Source organism: Hermetia illucens, chromosome 2 (genome assembly GCF_905115235.1).
Source record: "Hermetia illucens chromosome 2, iHerIll2.2.curated.20191125, whole genome shotgun sequence".
Classification (NCBI taxonomy): domain Eukaryota; kingdom Metazoa; phylum Arthropoda; class Insecta; order Diptera; family Stratiomyidae; genus Hermetia; species Hermetia illucens.
Genome location: NC_051850.1, coordinates 170,558,391 through 170,580,563, shown reverse-complemented (window position 1 = coordinate 170,580,563; position 22,173 = coordinate 170,558,391). Strand labels below are relative to the sequence as shown.

Below are 22,173 nucleotides of genomic sequence, written 5' to 3'. Positions count from 1 at the left end.
TTCAAGTTGGAGGAATTCAGGGAAGAATCTATGATGAGCCTATGAAAAGCTTATGGCGGTGCTCAAACGGCCACAACGCGACTGCCTGTGAAGGCAGCGTAGAAGTTATGAGGTGGAAATTTTAGAGATTGTTTCACCAGGTTGCAGCAGCTTGCTGGATTTAAATCTGCTAAATGTTAAAATCATCCCCCTTTTTCTGCTCATATCCCCATGAGCCCACGGTGGAGTATCACTTCGCGCTTTAGTTCCACGATCCAATGAGCGATAGATGAAACACGAGAGGCGTATTAAAACAGATCTCTAAGCAGATAATGTTTTCATAGCGTTTTATAACAAAGCTAGTTTCCAGCAACTCATTCAAAAGTGTAGCATAGCCTACTACTTAATCTGGAAAAAATAGAATTTCTTGCAGCCGATCTCAATGAAATCGGTTTGAATTAAGCATTTCGGATCGATATTTCCAAAAAATGGTGAATTTTACCATCAAACCGATTCACGTTTCAGTTCTATCCGGATAAAGCGGGGCATAACTACTGGCGTCGAATGTTCTTTTAAAGGCGTTCTTCCTGTTGCTCTCTATGATTCCGATTGCTAGGTAGCCAGCGAAGCCAATGACCCTTGCTTCGCGGTTATGGGGATGAAAACTTTGCTCTGGATCAGCAGTCTAACTTGTCATAAACATGTCTGAAATGATGTCATTCCCAATTTATATGGCGCAGCAGCGATTGTCGAGGAAATGGTTCGGACGTAGATCTCAACATCTATGTCAATGGTAAACGACGCGGTCAACATAAGCCGCGATGAGTTGATAAGCTAAACGATGATCTAAGGATTTTTCGAGTTTACTCAGGCAAATCTTACAACCGAGGGAAGGATGCGAGCACGATTCAAGCGAGCTGACCTTGCCATAGAACAGCCAAAAAGGATACAGATATTTAGGAGGAATAAGGATAAAAATTTGTCCCAGCTTAATTGAATTTACCAAGGAGGGAGCAACGACTTTTGTGGGTACCCTTCCTTCTTCTGTGGAAATGCGCTGTACAAGTCTCCTCTGTACCCATGGTTACAAGTTTCCTTATTGGCGGACCTCCCTCCTATCTTCACAGTCTCTTAGATAACTCTGTAGTAGGAAGGATGGAGCTTGCCTTAGATGCAATTTGAGAGATCAAACCCAGCGCTAATGGAGCAAGCGTTTCAAGAAAAGTTTGTGTGCTTGAACTACCAATTTCCCCTGTGCTGGAGGGTTCAAAAATAATTTTGGTAGTGTCGTACAGAACAGTTGCACCCTTTTTAACTTTTAGAACTAGTCCGTCCGGTAAATGTTTACTGCAGTTAGGGGAACCAGACTTCAGAATCGAGGCTGTTGGAATAAGGTCATACGAGAGTCTGAGGTTTCCTTAGGATATACCTAAAAAATCTTAGAATTTAGTATGATCTTAACGGTAATGATAACAAAGATCCTTATAATCGTGATTATGGTCGTGACTACATAGTTTAACAAATTTCCTAGTATGTATCAACTTGTTAAGAGGGATTAGGATTATGAACGGAAGCATAGAATCTTCACCGAAATATAAAGGAAAACTATTCACGGCTTCCTACGAGTAATCCTATATACTTACAAAGAAATACCAAAATTAAAGGATAAATATAAATCAACTTCTTACATTCAACAGCTTCGACTTTATTATCACCAAAATCAACTATCAAATCACTACATCAAAACACTTTCTTAATAATTCACTTGAGCATCACCGAAATCGTCTGCCCATCTTTCATCAATTCAGTCAACTGGAACGAATAGACCTAGACGAAATCTGAAAAGAACCCTATTTGCGGTCTAGGTCTTACATCATACACTTATTCTGAATTATCTGAATCACATCCGACTTGGGATTTCGCATAAAGTACGAAATAAGATACATATGTGTCTGCAACAATTACTCGTATCTCTGAATCGATGCTGCTGGAGTGATTAAGTGCCTATCATATTACAATATAAAATGTTAATCCCTGGCGGAGCAATATGGATTTGGCTATCAGATAGAAGGTAGACTCTATTTTGGCTCTTCCTTTTTTCCAAGCAATTGCGTTTCTCATTAGATCGTTTCCAAGTGATTGCTTATTCACCATAATATGTTTGCGGTGCGCTTTTGTGGGGGTTGTCTGCTGGATATACTCATGCTCGTATGTTATCTTCTTCAGCAGAAAACCCCTTGAATGGGGTATTTGTACGCTGGTAGCGAAGCTGAATGGATGGCAGGAACTATGAGTCATATTTGATCAGGATAAATCCTCAGTTCGTTTTCTCTGGATATATTTCTTTTATTAGTACAGATGCACATACTCGACGTGGAAAAAACGAGTACAATAAATAATAAGAAAAAGGGTCTTCTCTAAGTAAGAAGACCATTCGCATCTTTCACCAAACGGAAGATGTAGTAATCTTCCTAAACCCATAAATTATCTCCATAATTTCTTCCATAAAATTTAACTCAAACAATCGTGAATAGATCAATAGCACCATTTCAACAGCTTCTCCATTAAAGCTGCTTTTTTCTCCTCCAGAATTCCAACTGTTCCGGTCAGCATTCAATGAATCTTATTAATAAAATTACGGAGAATGTTGGATCAAATAACCTAATTTTAGAACTGCCTTTGTAAATGTATTTCCTTGTCGTTCAGTGCGGTAGACACCATTGACCATTGACACCATTGGTTACCCACATATACCACCGACTCAGTCAAAGCAGAAAGTCATTAAATCGACAATTCATGTTAACCCCTATCAGATGTTTTTGAATGCAGAAATTAGAGAGAATAGTTCGATAAATGAACTGCCAAAGAGTAACCAAGGTTTGCAGCGGAGCAATTGCAATTTTTTCAGGATTATATACAAATTCGGTGGCCCCTAAAGATAGCAAGGATATTTCGGATAGCATCTCTGGTAAAACTTCAAAGAATAAATGGACATAGAAGAGTATCTACGCAATCTTAAGATACAACATTATTTGTGCTTTTGAATAATGCAGTTCTTACTGTGTGGGGCCCAAGAATAAGCATATTCCGTTGTGCAATTCGACACAAAATTGACAATACTTTTGACACATGCACGAAGCCATTTAATGAAGTTAAACTAAACTTCGCTACGCTTTAAGGTTTTGTGCGAATCGAAACCTTACTAAAATCGATTTAGTGTTTGTATGTCCGTCTGTCTGTCTGTCACGTCCGATTTATTCGGAAACGGATGAACAAATTGTCACGCAATTTGGAGAGGACATGCGGTCTATCTGTCCCTTTACATGCAGCGATTGGTGGCATTTTGTGTTGAGTTTTGTTCGAGAATGAAATCAAAGCGTGATAAAGGAAACGGACTATTTGATCCAAAGAAGATGTAATATCTCCGATATTAAGGCATGCAATTCATATTTGTTTACTTTATTGTCTTATACCAGACTGCTGGAAAAATTCACTAAACCGAATGCATAATTTATTAACTATTTTAACTTTTCATATACTTACTACTATACTTACTAACTTTTGGCTATGTATGTACATTTTCATGCATGCACACAATTAAATGCATAATGCTTAAGCAACCTGGGGCAGGTAATATGGAAATATGGAGTTTTTGTGATGAATCGATTGCAGCAGGGGTTGACTGTTGATTCGAAAGACGAACAGTTGGTTCTTTGTACAGGCAACTGTTCGACAAACTGAGCATTGAGTTCCAGGTAACAGTTTTTGGGAACAGCTCATGGAGAAGTAGTTTACCTGTACACGAAAGGTATTAGATTCATTAACACATATTAAAAAACGCAACTGAAAGGTCGAATTTCTCCCAAAGAATATTAATGACGACTGCTTTCTCTGGTTGATACAGATGACTCAAATAAATAATAAAGAAATCGAAGATATCATAAAGGGGAATTCCGATTCTATACAAAAGAAGTTACCAAATTTGTATCCATTCATAGACGACCAAGGGCTGTTAATAGTCACCTTAGCGGTCGCCAGCGATTTTTAACGGATCTTTACCATACGGAAAGTGGCGTCTCCGATGTGTCCGAGTAAGTAGTTCTGCCCGTCTAGCTGGCAATATACCTATGTCCTATGTAATAGCCACTCGGTGATATTCGAACCGCGAATGTTTGGTTCAAGTAGATAGGGTGATGTAAGCCTAGCTCTGCCAACATGGTAGTCATGACGTATATCAGGAGTCAGCCCCTTCGGGATCCTGATTAAGTAGTGTGCATTGAACGCGTGTTAGTAGGCCGCGTTGCCCCTAGCGAGTGCTGATCCGTCCGTGAGTTCCGAAATCAGCTAAGCGTAGGTCAGACCTTAGGAAACTGAACCCATGGGTACACCCATTTCCAACTATTGCGGCACGCTTCTTTGCACACGATGTGCTGGTGAAATTCATATGGAGGGTAGTCATAATAACACAAAACAAATCAACGAAATATCAGGTTGTGTTTTGATGCACCCAAAAATGCTCTGCTCACGCAGCAAAAAACAAAACAGGCAGCCCAGGCTGGAATACCGACACCGGGACGCCCGAATAAAAAGGAAGCCTTACTAAGTGGCACCACAGACATTGCGGGGATGGCAACTCCTCCTGTCTCTTTTTCGGCAAAAGCCCAGTCAGAATCGCTAATACTGAGTAAGTGGATTCAAACACGAACCAAGCTACAGCCAAAAGCCAGTAACAGGAAAGACGAGGAAACGAAGAAGGTCTAGACCGTCGGATCTGCTCATTAAGCCTACAGAAGGCAACAAATTTTTAAGTCCTTAGGGAAATCTGCTACAGGATGAAACTTGAAGACAATGGAGCAGAAGTGTCTTTCATACGGAAAACAAAGGCTAGCGGAGTTCTCGTCGAACTAGGCCCGAAGACGACAAGGAAGAGTTTGCTCTGCGAAACGGTCAAGGGGTTATTGGGGGAGAAGGTACTCGTTTCTAGTTTAGATTCTACGTACTCTCTAGAAATACGAGATCTTGACTGGCTCACAAAAAGGTCAAAGCGGACGAGGCCATCAAGGGTCAACGTCCAGAGGTAACCAATGCCCAGATAGGTACCACTTCTGTGAAAAACTCGCTCTGGTGGAATTGGATGAGTAGTATGCAGGGTGCGAATGCGCATCATCCCCATCCGGACTATAGACACACACCAGCAACTTGCAAGGGACACGACACGAGGATAGCATGCCGCAGATGCGGTCAGGTAGATCAATCAAGCGAAGACCTCCAATGTAAGCGAAAGTCACGTTCTCCGCAAGGATCGTGGCGCGTCTGGCGAGAGCGTGGCACACACTGCGGGCTCCGGGGGTGTCCAATCTTTAAGGCGGAGCTTGAAGGGGCGCGACTAGAATGATTAGCATTATACAAATTAACATGCACCGAAGTGCAATCCCTTCCCAGCTGTGAACGCAGTTCGCTGTAAAAGCTGATCTGACCCTAGAAAAACATATTGTTACGAAAATCACTTTAGAAAATTATGTGTGACGTCAATGTGAATCGTAGTTATGACAATTAGCCAAGACACCAAAATCGTATAATAGTGGGGCGAATATTTAGTTACGATAATTGTTAACAGATGACTCTAATGCCGGTAGAAAGATCCTGTCGCAAAGTAGTTCGCCCACAAACTCAGTCTGGTTCTAGAGTTAGAACAGATCGCATCGGGTATGAATACGCCTCGAATTGTACTAGATAAAAAATTGTTCTATAAGTAATTATACAGTACGGTTGTACAATTAAGTCTTTAATAAACGCTTGTATTAAAGCTATAGAACGGGTTTTTTGAGTATAGTGCTACGCAATTCAATGATACGAGCCTACGCAAAGCAAGTAATGTATCGAGTGACGAGGATGAATAGCTAAGAACGTAACAATTGGTGATAGCGAAGGGGTTATGTAAAGGAAATCGTAACAATTGGTGACAGCTGTAGAAGTACGTAAAAGCAAATTCGTAACAATCTTTACTTTTAAAACCAAAAAGTGTAGTTTGGAGGACCCTTTGTCTATTTCTTTTAGGCTGAACTACAAGTAGCAGACGACAGACGTCAGAATCTCTGGCATCAGCGGTGGATAGGTGGCGTGTCCTAGAAGATGAAGTGATCACCAGTGTATCGCGTTCTAAATGGTTGACGAAACTTGTCAATGTGCCAACTTGTGAATGAATGTCATAAGGGTGATCATTAGGAAGTTAGTCGTAGCTCTTGGGACAGGCAAAGCAGCGCTGGAAGGCACTTCGAAGGTGACAGCGTTGCAACTGACGCTGTCGTAAATTCGATGCTGTACCTTATAACAACAGCGTGTGACGCTTCCATGCTGGAGGGGCCTTCTGCATACTGGTGGACGCCGGAAATTGCGAAGGGAGCGTCACAAGCTCCACCGTTTACACGCCCACGAGGAGACATGCACCAAAAAAGCAGAGTATAGACGAGAAAAAAAGGAGACCCGCAGTACGATAAATAAAAGCAAAGTTCGCAGCTGGCAAAACATTGTCAACGAGTTGAATGGGAGCCCTCGGGAACTTGATTATAAACTTGTCACCCGGGAAATTGAGGCTCTGCGGGAGCCCTGCACACTAAGTACCGATAAGGTGAACCGTATTGTATGGGCGTTATTCTGCAGACATCCCATATAGGTTGATGTCAATAGTGCGAAAAACCTTGAGGATTGCCCCCTTTTCACAATGAGAAAGCTCGAAGAAGCGGTTCTCGCCATGAAAAATAAAGAGGCTCGACGTCCTGATGATATCCCGGCGGAAGTTTACAAATTGATGTTGCGCCAACGGCCTGACTTGTTGCTCGGGCGTTCAATGCTAGCTTGAATGAGGGCGTTTTTCTTTACCGCTAGAAGGAAGCGAGATTCGCGCTGATCAGCAAGAGAAAAGGAGGTCCGGAGATGACGTCTGCATACCGGCCGCAGTGTATGCTTGACATGGCCGGAAAAGTGCTCGAAAAGCTCATCAGGAGTAGATTCGTTGGAACGATGCGCGACTTATCTCCAAGGAAGTTCGGGTTTAAAACCGAGAGATCCACGGTGGGTGCTGTACAGAGGTCGTGGATGTGGTTCATCGAGGCGAGGCACACAGCCGCCAATCTAGGCGGATAGTGCTCTTCATAAAGTTTGATGCCAGAAATGCCCTCAATTCCGAAAGATGGACAGATATGCTGGGCATATAAAAAACTCATTCTACGTGCGTTTAGCGAATATTGAGGGATTATCTAAAAGACACCTTCCTACTCTACGAGATGTTATAGAACCAGAGAAGGGTGGAGATTACGTTGGGAGTAGCACGGTGATCTATCCTAGGGGCGAATCTATTTAACACTCAATATGCTAAAAGAGTCGCGCCTTGACGGTTATGTAGACGACGTTGCGACATGTACTGCCGGACGCACAGATGAACAGATTCAAAGCAGACTTTGCAAATTGATGCGACAAGTAAGCGGATGGATAATTGCTCATGGTTTCAGCCTTGCGCTAGAAAAAACCGGAGTAGTTATCTTGATCAGAGAGGGAATCCTGACCCAGCGTCTTACATCGATCAGTGAGTTGACTATAGAGTCACAACCAGCGGTTAAATATCTTGGTTTTTTGCCCAACTCGAAGAGCAAAGCAGCAGTGAACAGGGCTGAAGCTGGAGTCTCGGCCTTGAGTCGTCTAATGGTAAATGTTGGGGGCCCTATATCTACTTGAAAACATATTCTTATGAGAACAGCGCAGTCCGTTCTGCTCTATGGCTCGGAGGTATGGGCTAATGTCTTTGACAAGGAGGTGCAGAGACAGGGAGCTTCGCGAGTGGATCTGCTCATCGCACTGTCTCTGAGCCAGCCGTGATGGTGATTGCGAGAATGATCCCCATTGTCCTCCTTGCCAAGGAGCGTAAAGCTATCTACAGCCCCAAAGGCGAAAATTCAAGAGAGGTAATTGCCCGTGTTTCTCCAGTCATATACGTTCATATTCGCCTTTGTGCTGGTCCAGCAATAGTCTAGTCAAAATGAGAAATGGGGCGAAAGGTAATACTAAGAAAGAAGGAGTATAAGCGATACTTGGTTCCATAAAGGAGCTTACGAATATCAAATGTTAAATTGTACCGTTGGTCAGTTATGAATTTAATTTCTTTCTATTACGAATCTAGAGCAAAAACCAAAAGCTGTGACACTGGTAGATAGCATCTGCCTGCTGCTACCGGCAAAGTACTGGTTCTGTATAATGAACTTTTTTGAAAAGAATCTATGCATCTGAGGAGCGAAGTGCCGAAATAATATTTCTAGTTTAAACGAGTTTTAGATTTTCAGGTAACTTCTCTACACATTTTTTTGTCTAATTTAGTGTAACTTCTGAAAAAGGAATAATATTATTAAAATGAATAACATAGCCAACCAACAATAGAGGGTTAAACGCTAATTTTTACTAGTTTCCTCGATATACATACATCGAACATCATTCCAAAATCTAAATGCTATGTTTGCAAGTAATAAGATGCCTTGTCTATCTGAATGGTCAGAAAGCTTGCCAGCCAGCCCCATCCACAATTCAATCAGATATAAACGAAAATGGGCACTGCGTCTGACATTGTCCGCTCCATATGGGCAGTTTGTCTGGCTCCGTCAGGCACATGCTAAATGCAGTACTAATTTATGAGGAATGGCAACATCCACTGAACGTTGCAACAAGACTGTCTGCCATATTCCAAAATGCAATGGGCCTACTTATGGCCTGTGCAAGTCCAGACCAGTGAATGCTCAGATACTTGCTGACGTTTGACCATTTTCCCTTCAGAAGCAACAAGACCGGGCTAACGAGGAGCACTATCACAAATTTCATCGTTCACATTCAGTTATGTTACTTTTCCGTAGTGCATTCTTCGCTTCACATTGTCACGGGTCATTTCTAATTAAATAGCGTATGCAGTGCAAGGAGCAAGATAAAATCTTAATGTTATTTTTGTATCTTCCAGAAGAAAGTCAGGCATGAGAGAATTTTGCGCTCTGATAACCTAATTGAACATGGATGAGTAGAGTTATAGCACTTCCTTTTAATTTTGCACGAGTTTTAATTGTAGATATCAATGTTGCAGTTAGTGATAAAACTTTAGTGTCATATGTAGTAGGAGTATGTATTTGACTATATTTGAGGAGTATTTACTAGTATAGAAATCCATAACTATTAGGAACTCAATCTAGTGATTTTTTAAAATTATTATTAATTTAGTTTTTAAAAAGACAGATTTAAGGTTATTTTATTTTATTTATATATTTAGATCGGTAGAAAATGGGTTTTTTGGGAAAAATATACCATTCTTAAGTGGTTTTATTGTTTGCAACGACGTGCCAGGTAGATTCTCGAAGATCTTTGGCACAGTTAAACCTTCAATTAGAGTTAAGTGCGGCTGGTAAAAATTTGGTTGTTCTTAATTCAAAGACAGTTCAACATTTAAGGGTCATAATTTTATTTTTGTTAGACCATATTTCAGAGGTTAAATAAGATAAGATTTCTTTCCCATTTATTATATCAATAAATCACTAATGATGAAATATCCACGTCCTTTTTCTTGATGCATTCCATTATTTCCTTCATACCACTTTCCGTTACCTCAATCTCATCCTAACTCAATAATGCTAAAAAAATTAAAATAATTTTAATTAGCCGCTTTAAATGACCATGTTCGTTTCATTGGAAAATGTTTACTCAAACCCTGTCCATGTTGAAATCTCTCGAAACTGTTGATTATATTTAATAACGAGATCATTTTATAGATAAACCAGAAATGATCATTCACCTTTTTCGTTGTTCTCAGAAGCATTGCAATGCTGTATCCATGCCCATTGTAGTCTGCAATTATGTGTATTTTGCCTACTGCATCGATGTCGGTAAAGGAGAAGCATTTGTTTATATAGCGTTGTGAAATTGTTCGTATCAATATTTGTATTTTTCTGTATTTCACATGACCATATGATGGTCGATGGAATTCGAACAACTGGTAATGTGAAACAAAGGGAAATGGGATCTTTCTCTTTGTGACGGACACCAACTTACACCCGGTCGTAGGGAGAAAATTGAGTGATTAAAAACGGAGGAAACTTTTGAGGAGCAGCTCTTGTGGACACTCATCTGATTAGTGGAGACGTCACGAAGCCGTGAAAATAGTGGCTGCCAATTTCCGATTTGAGTATTCAAAAATCTTGGTATTTGAAGTTGTCATGGAAAGAGTTTTTGTGTACGAGCATGAAGTGGCAAGACGAAAAACGTAGCGAAAATGTAAGCTCGCCATAAAACGGGAATTATGACTAGCCCATTACTATTTATTTATCCGTACGAGAGTGGTTGATAATAAGAAACTTTGTTCTTTTAAAGTTTTGTTTCAAAAAAAAAAAAATAAAACCTTATTAACTCCGCCATGCTATTAACATAGTATGCTGGTCCCAAGCCCAGGTACATTAGGAGGGTTTGAGGTAGCGTACTCTGTACCATCCTCAGTAAAACAAAAATAAAATGCTGAGATCAGGGAAAGAGATAAATAGAGTATAGTTGGAACTACTCCATTATGCTCAATCCTACCTTATCTCTCTTGGTGACAGGCCCCGCGACAGGTCGACTAAGAAAATACAAACAATGTCGTTACAAACATGATGATCAGATTGAGTCATATGCCTCGGAGAAATGCTAGGGCGTCCACCTCAGCCGACGCGGCAGGACGGGCCCCGGTCCTGTCGAGAAATGGACGAAAAATGAAGGGTTCTTGACGCATGGATGGCGTCAGGACGTAAGCAAGTTAGTCCGCACACAACGAACAAAACAAATACGTGTCTGCACGCTAAATGTTGGTACCCTAACTGGAAAGACCGAGGAACTTGCAAGAGCCCTTCGGAAAAGGCGCATTGATATCCGCGCTCTGTAAGAAACCCGATGGTCTGGTGCCAAAAGCTGCAACATTGAACGCGAACGAGGTAAAAATGGCTACAAACTTCTCTATTTTGGTAACCCACACACTCAATATGGTGTTGGCATTGCCATCTCAGAGAGTTTCCGTGATGCCATTAAAGCAGTCGAACGATTTGATGATCGGCTGATGAAGCTCTCCATTATATCAGCTGATCGAACTATTCGCTTCTTCACCGCGTATGCGCCACAGACAGGTCGACCTGTTGCCGAGAAAGATGCCTTCTGGCAACTTCTCGATGAAAAGACTTGTCACCTGTCACGTGCGTGCTGACGATTATATAATCATTGCCGGCGACCTTAATGGTCATGTGGGTGAAAAGGCAGACGGTGACAGGTGCCATGGGGGAAAGGGGTTCGGAGCGCGCAATGAGTGTGGCGAGCGTATAATCGATTTTGCGGACACCCATGACCTTGTACTTATGAATACATGGTTCATCAAACGATTGTCTCATCTTCCTACATTTTATAGTGGGAACAATAAAACGCAAATCGACTATATTCTCATAAGATGCCAACATTTTACCACTGTCACTGATTGCAAAGTCGTTCCCTATGAGACCATCGCACCTCAACATCGGCCGTTGATTGCAGTCCTGCGAATTAATTTGATGAGAAGGAAGAAGAAACGGTCTTACTTATATGATTGCCGGCCATTACGAATGTGGAAGAATGACGGAACCAAATGAAAGACACGATCCACAAAGCGGCCTCTGCAACCCTCGGGGTCACCAAGCCGGGTAAGCGGCACATCAACCGAGATACTTGGCTTTGGAATGATGATGTTGAAATAAAGGTCCGTGAAAAGAAACGCCTCTACCACAAATTTCTCGACAATAAAACACCTGCTAATTGGCAAATTTATAAGAATGCCAACCGGGAAGCAAAGAAAGCGGTCGCTGTCACCCGAGCGAACAATTTCAAAAATCTTTACGATAAACTGGACACTCGGGATAGCGAGAGAGATCTGTGTCGACTTGCCAAAAGCGGTAATGAACGCGCCCAGGATATCAAACACTTCTGCTGCGTTAATGACAAGAACGGTACTTTGCTTACCAACCGTCGAGCCGCAACGGATAGATGGCGAGAATACTTCGAGCAGATTTCAACTGAAGAATTTGCTCATTCTCCATTTCCGCAATCATTGCCGACATTTGGAGCAGTTCCACCTGTCAGCGCAACTGAAGTCGAGGAGGCAATAAAACAAATGAAATCGGGGAAAGCCACAGGACCTGACGACATCGCATCTGAGCTCTGGAAAGCGAAGAGCTGGGACCCAACACTGTGGCTCAGTGAATTCTTTAACCGGGTTATCCAGGAAGGAAGAACACCATCTGACTGGCAAGAAAGTACCACTGTTCCAATATGGAAAAAGAAAGGTAATCCAGCAGAATGTTCAAATTACCGTCCGATCCGGTTACTTTCCCATACCATGAAGATTTTTGAAGGCATTCTTGATAACCGTATTCGCGAAATCGTTGAAATAACCGTGAATCAAGCCAGATTTGTCAAAAACTACGGAACTACTGACGCAATACACGCTGCGCGGTTACTCATGGAGAAACACCGTGAGAAGCACCGCCCTCTTTACATTGCATTTCTGGATCTAGAGAAAGCGTTTACCAGCGTGTACCACACGAACTCATCTGGTATGCTTTACGACAACACTTCGTGCCAGAAGAACTCGTGCGCTGGGTTCAACTGCTCTACCACGATCCGAAAGGTAAAGTTCGAAGTAAGGCGGGTGTATCAAAACCGCTTCGTGTCTCGGGTGGTGCTCATCAAGGAAGCGCCCTCTCACCTCTCCTCTTTGTTCTTGATATGGACACCGTCACACGGGATATCCAACGTCCAGCGCCCTACACACTGCTTTCTGCAGATGATGTTTTCTTAGCATCTGATAGCAAAAATTATCTCGAGCAACTTGCTCAAAAAAGGAATGATCGCCTAATGCAACACGGTCTCAGATTGAATTTAAACAAAACTGAATTTTTGACGACCGATCCCCATGAAACAGGTACAATCACTGTCAGCGGCAATGATCTGCCCAGAACTCAGCGATTTAAATACCTCGGGTCAACGCTATCAGCCAATGGAGAACTGCGTTATGAAATTGCTTCACGCATTAATGCAACCTGGATGAAGTGGCGTTCCACAACTGGTGTTCTTTGTGATCGACGTATCAACCAACGTCTCAAATCTAAAATTTACTGCAATGTCGTCCGTCCAGTTGCTCTCTCTGGTTCTGAGTGTTGGTCGACTATAAAAGATAATGAACGGCGTCTTGCGGTAATGGAGACGAAGATGCTACGTTGGACTAGTGGCGTCACACGTTTAGATCACATCCGAAATGAGGATATGCGCGATCGTTATAGGGTTGCACCGATCGTGGAAAAGTTGCGAGAGAGGCGTCTTCGATGGTATGGTTACGCAATTCGCGCAAACGAGAATTCACTTGCCAAGATTGGTCTGAACATCGAAGTCGATGGTAAACGTCCAAAAGCCAGACCTAAACAACGGTGGCTTGATACGCTGGATGGGGATTTGAAAGCCTCGATATTGCACCCAGATCAGGCCTTCGATAGAGCCAAATGGCGAAGCCGATCACGACAAGACGACCCCGCTTGTGAACGGGACAAAGGCTGAAGAAAAAGAAGAAGTTTAAAATAAGACCTTATTAAAATCGATTCACAGTCTGTCTGTCTATCACACGCACTTTTCTCCAAAATGGCTAGACCGATTCGAACGAAATTTGGTGGCTAGATGGGAACTATGAAATCCCACGCATACAGCGAGTGACATAAATTTAGGTGAACTTTAAAGGGGCGTTCCCCATACACGGAAAGGGGGGGATTTAAAAGAAAATTTCACCGGATATAGTGGTGTAGGGTATCAAATGAAAAGTCTCGATTAGTACTTTCCGAAATTGACATTAATTTTGGCGTGAATTGCAAAGTCAAAATGTACACACTTAAAGTGAGACAGGACTCATTTTCGGAAACTACCCACCCCAAAAACCCAAAAATAATCAGAGTGGTGTGCCTAGATGAGATCTAGGCCTCAAAATATGTCCCATTCTGATACCTGCTCAAAGAAACTTACTAACAGTACACTACCAACTTTTAGAAATTTACTGAAAACTCCCCTTAGGTTCATCCCAGGGGTACTAAATTTTGCACCGGCATAGAGGACAGTATCGTGCATAAGCATGAATCCGACTATTAGTTTCAAAGTTATAGCACTTCAAACTTATCGATTTCAGCATCCTAAGCCATAAAAATAAGATGCTGACGTCATAATTAACCAGAATAATTGACATTCGAGTGAAATATTCATTCCATTCATGAACAATCTAGTTCTCTTCAGCCCTTTTTTGTATTCGAATTTTTGGGTTGTTCTTGTTCACATTTGTCCGGAGTGTCCGGATAGCTCAGTGGTTAGAGCACTAGGCTGTCATACGGAAGGTCGCGGTTCAAATCTCACTGGTGACAGTGGAATTTGCATCGTGATTTGACGTCGGATACCAGTCGACTCAGCTGTGAATGAGTACCTGAGTCAAATCAGGGTAATAATCTCGGGCGAGCGCAATGCTGACCACATTGCCTCCTAGTGTACCGTTACGGTCTTGAATGAAGTGCTCTAACACACTTCAAGGCCCTGATCCAATATGGATTGTTGCGCCAACGATTATTATTATTATTGTTCACATTTGCTAATAATATTAAATTCCGAATGTGAAGCATATGAGGTTGACTATTGTCAACACAGTGCTTTCCCTCTAATGATTTATTTAAATCGTTATCTAAAAAATAGAGGCCTAACTATGTGACACGGAACTGTGAGGCACTCATCGCTGCTCACATCTTTTTCATTTTCTTTCTTTCCTGCCCCGTTAACAAGCGGGGTAGGCTCGTCATGATCAGTTTCGCTATTTTATTTTATCAAATGCCTGATCTGGATGTAGTCACGAGGATTTTTAAACCCCCATCCAGTGTATCGAGCCACCGTTGTTTCAGCCGGCCTTTTTGTCGCTTACCATTGACTTTGATGTTCGGACCAATATTCTCGTTGGCTCGAATTACGTGACCATACAATCAAAGACGCCTTCCTCGGAGTTTCTCCACGATCGGTGCAACTCCATATCTATCGCGGATATCCTCATTTCTGATGTAATCAAAACGTGTCACGCCACCAGTCCAATGCAACATCTTCGTCTCCATTACCACAAGCCGCCGTTCATTGTCTTTTATAGTTGGGCAACACTCACTACTATTGAGAGCGGCAGACGGAGGACATTGCAGTAAATTTTCGATTTGAGACGTTTGCTGATACGGCGATCACAAAGAACACTGAGCAATTTAAATATCTGAAGTCAATGCTATCAGCCGATGGAGAACTGCGGTATGCTCCTCACAAAGGGACACACACATCGAGGAGGTACTTCTCATTCGGAGGGTCGTACAATGATGGGACCTCAAGTCGTTTTACTCTGTAGTTTCCCTTCGTTGCACGGCTACTTCCTTTCAATTATTTTTTTCTAATTTCCTTATAATTTGTTGTTCTTTTGTGAATGGAAACGAATTTGAAATAATGCACTTTTAATTGGAGGATCACTTCACCTATTTCCTTTCCATAAGCCTCTCACTGAAATAAGGTCACGTGGAAGTTTTGATAATGACACGACGAATTGTCCAAAAGAACCCTTCCCACAATGTTTCCGAGTCTGTCTAGCACAGGGTTGTGCCACCATATGTCATTTCAGTAGAACTGCATGATCAACTTCGCTACTATTCTTTTGGTGGGTTTGGGTTTTTAGGTGCTCATTTCCAGGAAGTTGCTATATTGCTTGGGAAAATAACAAATTTGTATTAAAAAAATATAAATTTGACGTAAAAGTATTAAAATGGCAAAATAAGGTCACAAAATCAGGAAATTAACCACGCTCGAGGATCGAATCACATCAGATTTTACTACCCACATGCCACTTCCAAATGAGGAAGCATCCAAGCGGGATTGTATCCTCACTTGTGCTGCGGTCTATCTAATGCAAGAATGTTCTTTCAAAATACTGGTGTCTCATTAAAGCTTGGTGGGGACAGAAGAAGCAGTCTTCAATTTATAAATTAGTTAGTCTTTGTGTTTCAAAAAGTTCTTTCATAAAGAGATATTCAGGTTAATGAAATTGGCAACGAGTGAAACTAAATAAACTTCTCCGATTGATAGATAGATTAGATTTGTAGAAATCAAAAGATCTGTCTATGCTTTCAGAAGAAAAGTAACTTTCTTTAATAATAGAAAATTTACACGTAACAAATGTCCTTCGGTCGGTCGCATGAGTTATGTCAGAAAACAAATATTTAATTAGTTCTTTGTTAACACTTCGGCAGATCAGACTCTTAACCTACTACGGGAATGCAAACATTAAGCATTTTTCCAAGAAGTTTACATAAATTTTCATTTCAACATGCTTCCAAATTTTCATTATTGTTTATCTGAATCATATTCCCAAATTTTCAGGTTTTCCACACAACGATCTTTAAATATCCAATCTCCATATGTAACGAAATTTTTCATGCATTATTCAAATTCATAACGAGATTTCTTCTTACTTTCGTTATTCTGAAAATGTATTCTATCTATTCTATTCTAAAATGTATTTTGCGTGTCCGGAAATTATTCTGTGCGTGTCATATACGTTTGAAACGTTATAATTGTGTTCAAAAATATAAGCAAGAGCTTATTTAGTTTTCCAATATTATATTCGATATTTTGTCTTGGTTTAATCCTCATCTGGATTTAAGAATATACTGCATGAAGAAAATTCTTTCTGATTTGCAGGACTAAAATTGAGTTTCCATTTCGTCAGAACTGATTCCTTAAATTACCTAATCCTATATAGTCGTAATTCAATTTATAGCTTAGCTTCTCCCTAAATTTCTCTAACCATAACTTGGGATAGATAAGAACCGAACGTCACAAAAGCTATTGAACATTTACTCTGACCAGGAAAGCAATTTCAGATATATCTTATTCGGAAAAATTAAATTAACAAAATTAATCTATAACATTCTCTTTGGGTGCTCTGAAAACTTCTTTCAAAAAAATTGAGAAAATAATTATCACTGATAGGGACACTAAAATTCTCAAAAAACAAAACGAAATCGAAAAATCCTTGCCAATCTACTTGGATAAGGCTTTTTGACTATCAAATATCAATATGCTGGATAAACAAGGATCCTCTCTAAATAAGAGCTCCAATTTTATTCGTAACAAACTCCGGTTACGTCTCCGGAATTATATCCTTAGAAGGTACTTTCCGAGGGCTGCCCGTTATGTCATGTTTCCCGTACTTTTTATTAAAATCCCTAATAGGCTATATTCAAATTTAACGTCCTGAAAATATTCATAACTATGTCAATTTAACTTTTTTTCATAATTTTTTCTCAAATCCCATTAACCATTAAATACCCTGAATGCCTAAATCCTACCTAAAAATTACACAATTGTATCCTTTTGGAAATAACAACGATCATTGATTACATGTTGTTACATGCCCATGCTAGCATGCAATCAAATGTAATTTGATTAACGGGTCAGTGCGGCCAAAGGAGAAATTTATACATTTGTAACGATGTGAAATTGCGAATGCGCGCGGCTATATTTGCACACCGATAAACGCAGCCTTTACCTTTTACTGCTGTACGCGGTGATGAATTCCCGGTTTTTTTTTCTGGATGCAGAGAAATTAAAGTTAAGTTTCGATTCATTTATCTGGGACGATCTGCGCTGATCACTTAGACAATTGATACTAAGGCGAAGAAAAAATAAGGAAGGCGGAGGAAAACAGAAAAATTAAAGAAGTGAGTCTTAGGCGTTTGCAGAAAAGAAGTGAATATCCTGTATAGAGGAGCTGTTGAAACCTTGTTTACGTGTATAACACTTTGGCAAGTTTTTGATGATTTTGATTTCCCCGTTTGGACGATGAATTTGCACCTTTTGGAAAGAACTTTTTTGTGTCTTGGAGTTCCGGCGTGAGCCTTCTAAAAGAGTAAGAATAAAACCATCAAAAACGTACCAAGACAGAATCTAATTGTGATTATTTGAAGTTAATTGGGAAGTTCTTTTACACTGTAAAAGGCCTGCATCCTTTAGTCTGGAGGATTTGCGAAAATGCGGTAATTTATTTAAAATGGAGAGACAAACGGCAAACAAAATCAAGCTTTCCATTCAATCGTGTGATGCAAAGGTTAATGGACCAAGGTAACAGAAAAATATCAAGAACGGACCAATCCTTTTGCTAGTGCAGTCGAGGTCGAGTTCGTCCTTGAGAACTTCGATTTAGTTAGGATTCGTAATGAAGTCTTATTTTATATAGCACATAAGCAGTATACCCATAGGTAGCCTGACAATCGGTCTGACAGTCTGACAGTCTTGATGAAGGGCGAATTTGCCTCAGAGTTATTGGGAGGAAAATTCCGTCTACGTAGCTACGCTTTACCTGTTAAGGTTTTCATGTATTTCAGTTGTTTCTTTTGATTTCCTTTCTTTTTCGGTTTCGGTTTGGTTATTTTTTCTTCTTCCCCTTTTACCGCATTTTTTTACTGTAGCTCGAATTCCTTCTTGACTTGATAAAAAAATGGATTTGCTTAACTGATTTTCACCTATTTTTGGATGCCTTCTCCCTATTTCCGTTGATTGTCTTAGAATCCATAAGCAACATAAAGTAGATTTTAAAGCAGAAACGAGACCCAAAAGGCGGGGCCTCCATGATAACTGAGAGATGGCAGATGAGCATTTGATATGTCATGGATCGCTTTGACATATGAGTTGTTGTGCCAAAAACTGGCCAATATTGAGGCCTTTAATATTGGAATATAGTGGTATATAGATTGCCGGGGTCGAAAACTGGTCAAAATTGTTGGAAATGAGAAAAGCATTTAAAAAGGTTAAAGACTATCTCCGATAATATTTCAAAGTCGTCGAAGAACAGCGAAATTCGTGATCACCAAAATAGAGGGAAAAATTTGCTGGATAGTGGCAAGTGGGTTGTAAATTGGAAAATACTGTGTTCATAAGCACTTTATTCTTCTGTTTTTTTATACTCTCAATTTCATATGAATGTTTCTTACATTGCAAGCGACGGTTCCAGTGGAATATGCTGCAGGATAACAAGGGAAAGGGGTTGATCTTATACAGCCTGCATGTATTGGGGACTAGCAGCCTCTAGAGTAAGAAAAAAGTTGTCAGAAAACTTAGTTTAATTTTTTTTCTTTTAACATTGTTCATACTTCAATCCACATATTATGCGTAGCTTCATTTGATTCTGACCAGAGGTGAAAGTTTATAGATTACACTATTACATACACATGTTCCAGCATTTTTAAGCACTAAAACCACCCTCCATTGTTTGTCCTCCTCAATGTCGTCCGTCCTCTCTTTATGGTTCTGAGGGTTAGCCGACTATAAAAGACAATCAACGGCGTCTTGCGGTAATGGAGACGAAGATGTTGCGTTGGACTAGAAAATTACGAGAGAGGCGTCTTCGAAGGTATGGTCACGTAATTCATGCTAAAGAGAATTTACTTGCCAAGATTGATCTGAATTTTGAATTCGTTGGTGAACCGGGCAATAGCTTTTTGGTAGCTGAAATTTGTTGCGGAACATGAATACGGTACTCCCCGGATCGACATTAATGCTGCTATTGCAAAAGAAGATCATAGAAAGCAACAAACTTTAACAGCATTTCTTTCATTGGAAGAACGCATAAATAAACTCTGAAAATTCATCATTGGGAGGTGAAGTTGCAAAATATCAAAATTATCCTATTATATAATAAAACGTTAGAAGAGAAAAATCTCAAAGGGATACGTAGCAAAATCGCGCAAAAAATTAAGTAACATCTCCTCAAAATAAGGTAGGGGAAAACGTGGAGAAACGCAGTAGGGACTGTATTAATAAACCTTTCAGTACTCAGCAAGCGGCCAAGAAGATACAAGTCAACCTCAACCAAGGTTGCTGAAGACTTGCTCTCGCAAATCATTCAAAAGTCGAATGTGAATATGGCAGTGCTACGAAGGTGAAAGATACAACTGGAAACGTGGCGACATGGCCATGTGGAATGTAAATTATATTAGAAACAGCTATTAAGCTCCTTGTGGTATAACAATGCTGCAATATGCAAAGATGCTAGATAGCTTGGCGTTGCATTTTGGAAGCCACAGCCCTAGAATTATTACTAGCGATGCCAATGTGTGCACCTTGCAGCGAGGAAGTCGACTGACGAATACCAGAGGCAAAGTCCTACAAGCGACTTTCGCGGAGTTGGACACTGTACTAGCCAAAGTTAGCAAGTTGGGCATTGCGACGCTGAATCAGCTAAGTTAGCGAGTAACTGGGGCATGCGAATTTACAATGACGTTGTTTCCCCCACAATACGAAACCAAACTACTGGTGGAATAAGGACTCTTGTTCAAAATAATTGCAAATCTTCTTCTACAACACGGAGAAAGTGGACCTCAGCCAACTGTTCGCCTTCTCGGTTTCTTGAGGTGAATATGTGAGGGTAATAATCCTAAATTGGAGTGGATTCCGAACAAATCCCTAAAGTTGGTCGCTAAAATCAGGACGGTATGGCTCATAAACACAATTGAATCCTGCATGGTGGGGGGAGTGTTTCAGGCCCAGTAGAATAGGCAGAGGCGACTTCTCTTACTGAAGCCGTAAATATCATTCGGCTTCTCTATATCGCCCTATCTGTCTTTCAGACACTATGGAAAAGATGTTGAAGAGAGTGACATACAGGGTGCAGCAGCATAACTTCCTTTTTTAAAATGCGCGCCACTCAGTTAGTTGATGTCATAGCGGAGCGCTAGTGGTCTCGTTCAAGAGGGGATACTGTAAAGTTTTGTCCCGACATGGTTCAGTCGCCATCATGTGTTGGAATAGTGAGGAGCGTGCCTTTGCCGTTGAGGTTTACTTTTCAAGCGGATGTTCGGTTATTGCAACACAGCGTGCATTTCGGAATCGCTTTAATTTACATGGGTCACTACATTCAGACAAACTGCAAGTGCGACAAAAGGAGGAACTGGAGTCCCTCGGCCCGTTAGATCACCTGAGAACATTGAAGCAGTGAGAGCGTCAATGTTGCGATCGCCACGGCGCTCTGCGCGCAAACACGCATCTGCCCTTGGACTATCCGATCGTTCTGTGAGAAGAATTCTTCGTGATGATCTTCATTTTCATCCCTATAAGATGGCGATAGTGCAGGAACTTTCAGAACGTGACTTCAATTCTCGGATGAACGTGTGTGAACTTCTTCTTGATGTCGTTCCCGAGGGTGCTATTGTTTTTTTAGCGACGAAACCAATTTTCATTTGTGTGGATCGGTTAACAAACAAAACATGCGCTACTGGGCTGACACCAACCCTCGAAAATTGCATCAAAAGCCTTTGCATTCACCCAAAGTCACAGTGTGGTGTGCAATTTCCTCAGCTGGAATTATTGGTCCCTGGTTTTTTGAGGAAAATGAGGTTACAGTGACAGTGAATTCGGACCGGTCTGTAAACATGCTACAGAATTTTTTTTTCCCACGGCTAGAAAATTTGGATTTGGGGGACACTTGGTTCCAACAAGTGCAACAACACACACTTCAAGAGCATCGATGGCTGTTTTGAGGGAACACTTTCCAGAGCGCCTTATCTCAATTAGAGGCGATTTGGAATGGCTGGCACGCTCTCCCGATCTGTCCCCTTGTGATTTTTTTCTATGGGGTTTTTTGAAATCCCGTGTTTATGTAAACCGTCCAAGAAGCCTACAAGATTTGAAGACCAACATCCCAGAAGAAATTGCCAACATAACACCTGCTATGCTAACAAGAGTCATGACAAACGCCAGAAATCGGTTTACGCAATGTATGGAGAAGGGGGGACGTCACCTAACAGATTTGATCTTCAAAACAATGTAAATAAAAACTTTAGACATGTACCTACATTATAAAAAATAAATAAATATTTTCCGATGCATACAATAGTTTTTATTGAGTTTTGAAGAAAAGAAGTTATGCTGCCGCACCCTGTATAAGCACTTTGGCAAGTTTTTTGATGAAGTTTCCGTGATTTTCCACGTTTCGACGATGAATTTGTACCTTTTTGGAAACTCAGAAAGAACTTTGTTGTGTCTTGGAGTTCCGGCGTGAGCCTTCTCAAAAAATAAGAATAA

The 22,173-nt window shown here is 40.9% G+C and overlaps 1 protein-coding gene across 9 annotated transcripts in view; it reads right to left on the bottom strand.

Annotated features, from left to right (window-relative positions):
• The window catches only part of LOC119650384 (collagen alpha-1(XVIII) chain), a 768,837-nt gene that overhangs the window by 588,626 nt on the left and 158,038 nt on the right, over window positions 1–22,173 (bottom strand). The window contains exon 1 of one of the 9 annotated variants that reach the window (XM_038053125.1): window positions 1,668–1,754. The exons of the other annotated variants lie outside the window; for them this stretch is intronic. Within the exon in view, the coding sequence (XP_037909053.1) occupies window positions 1,668–1,669 (2 nt within the window). The 5' untranslated portion in view covers window positions 1,670–1,754. Of the gene's footprint in view, window positions 1–1,667; window positions 1,755–22,173 lie in introns of those variants that run through there. 9 annotated transcript variants of the gene reach the window in all.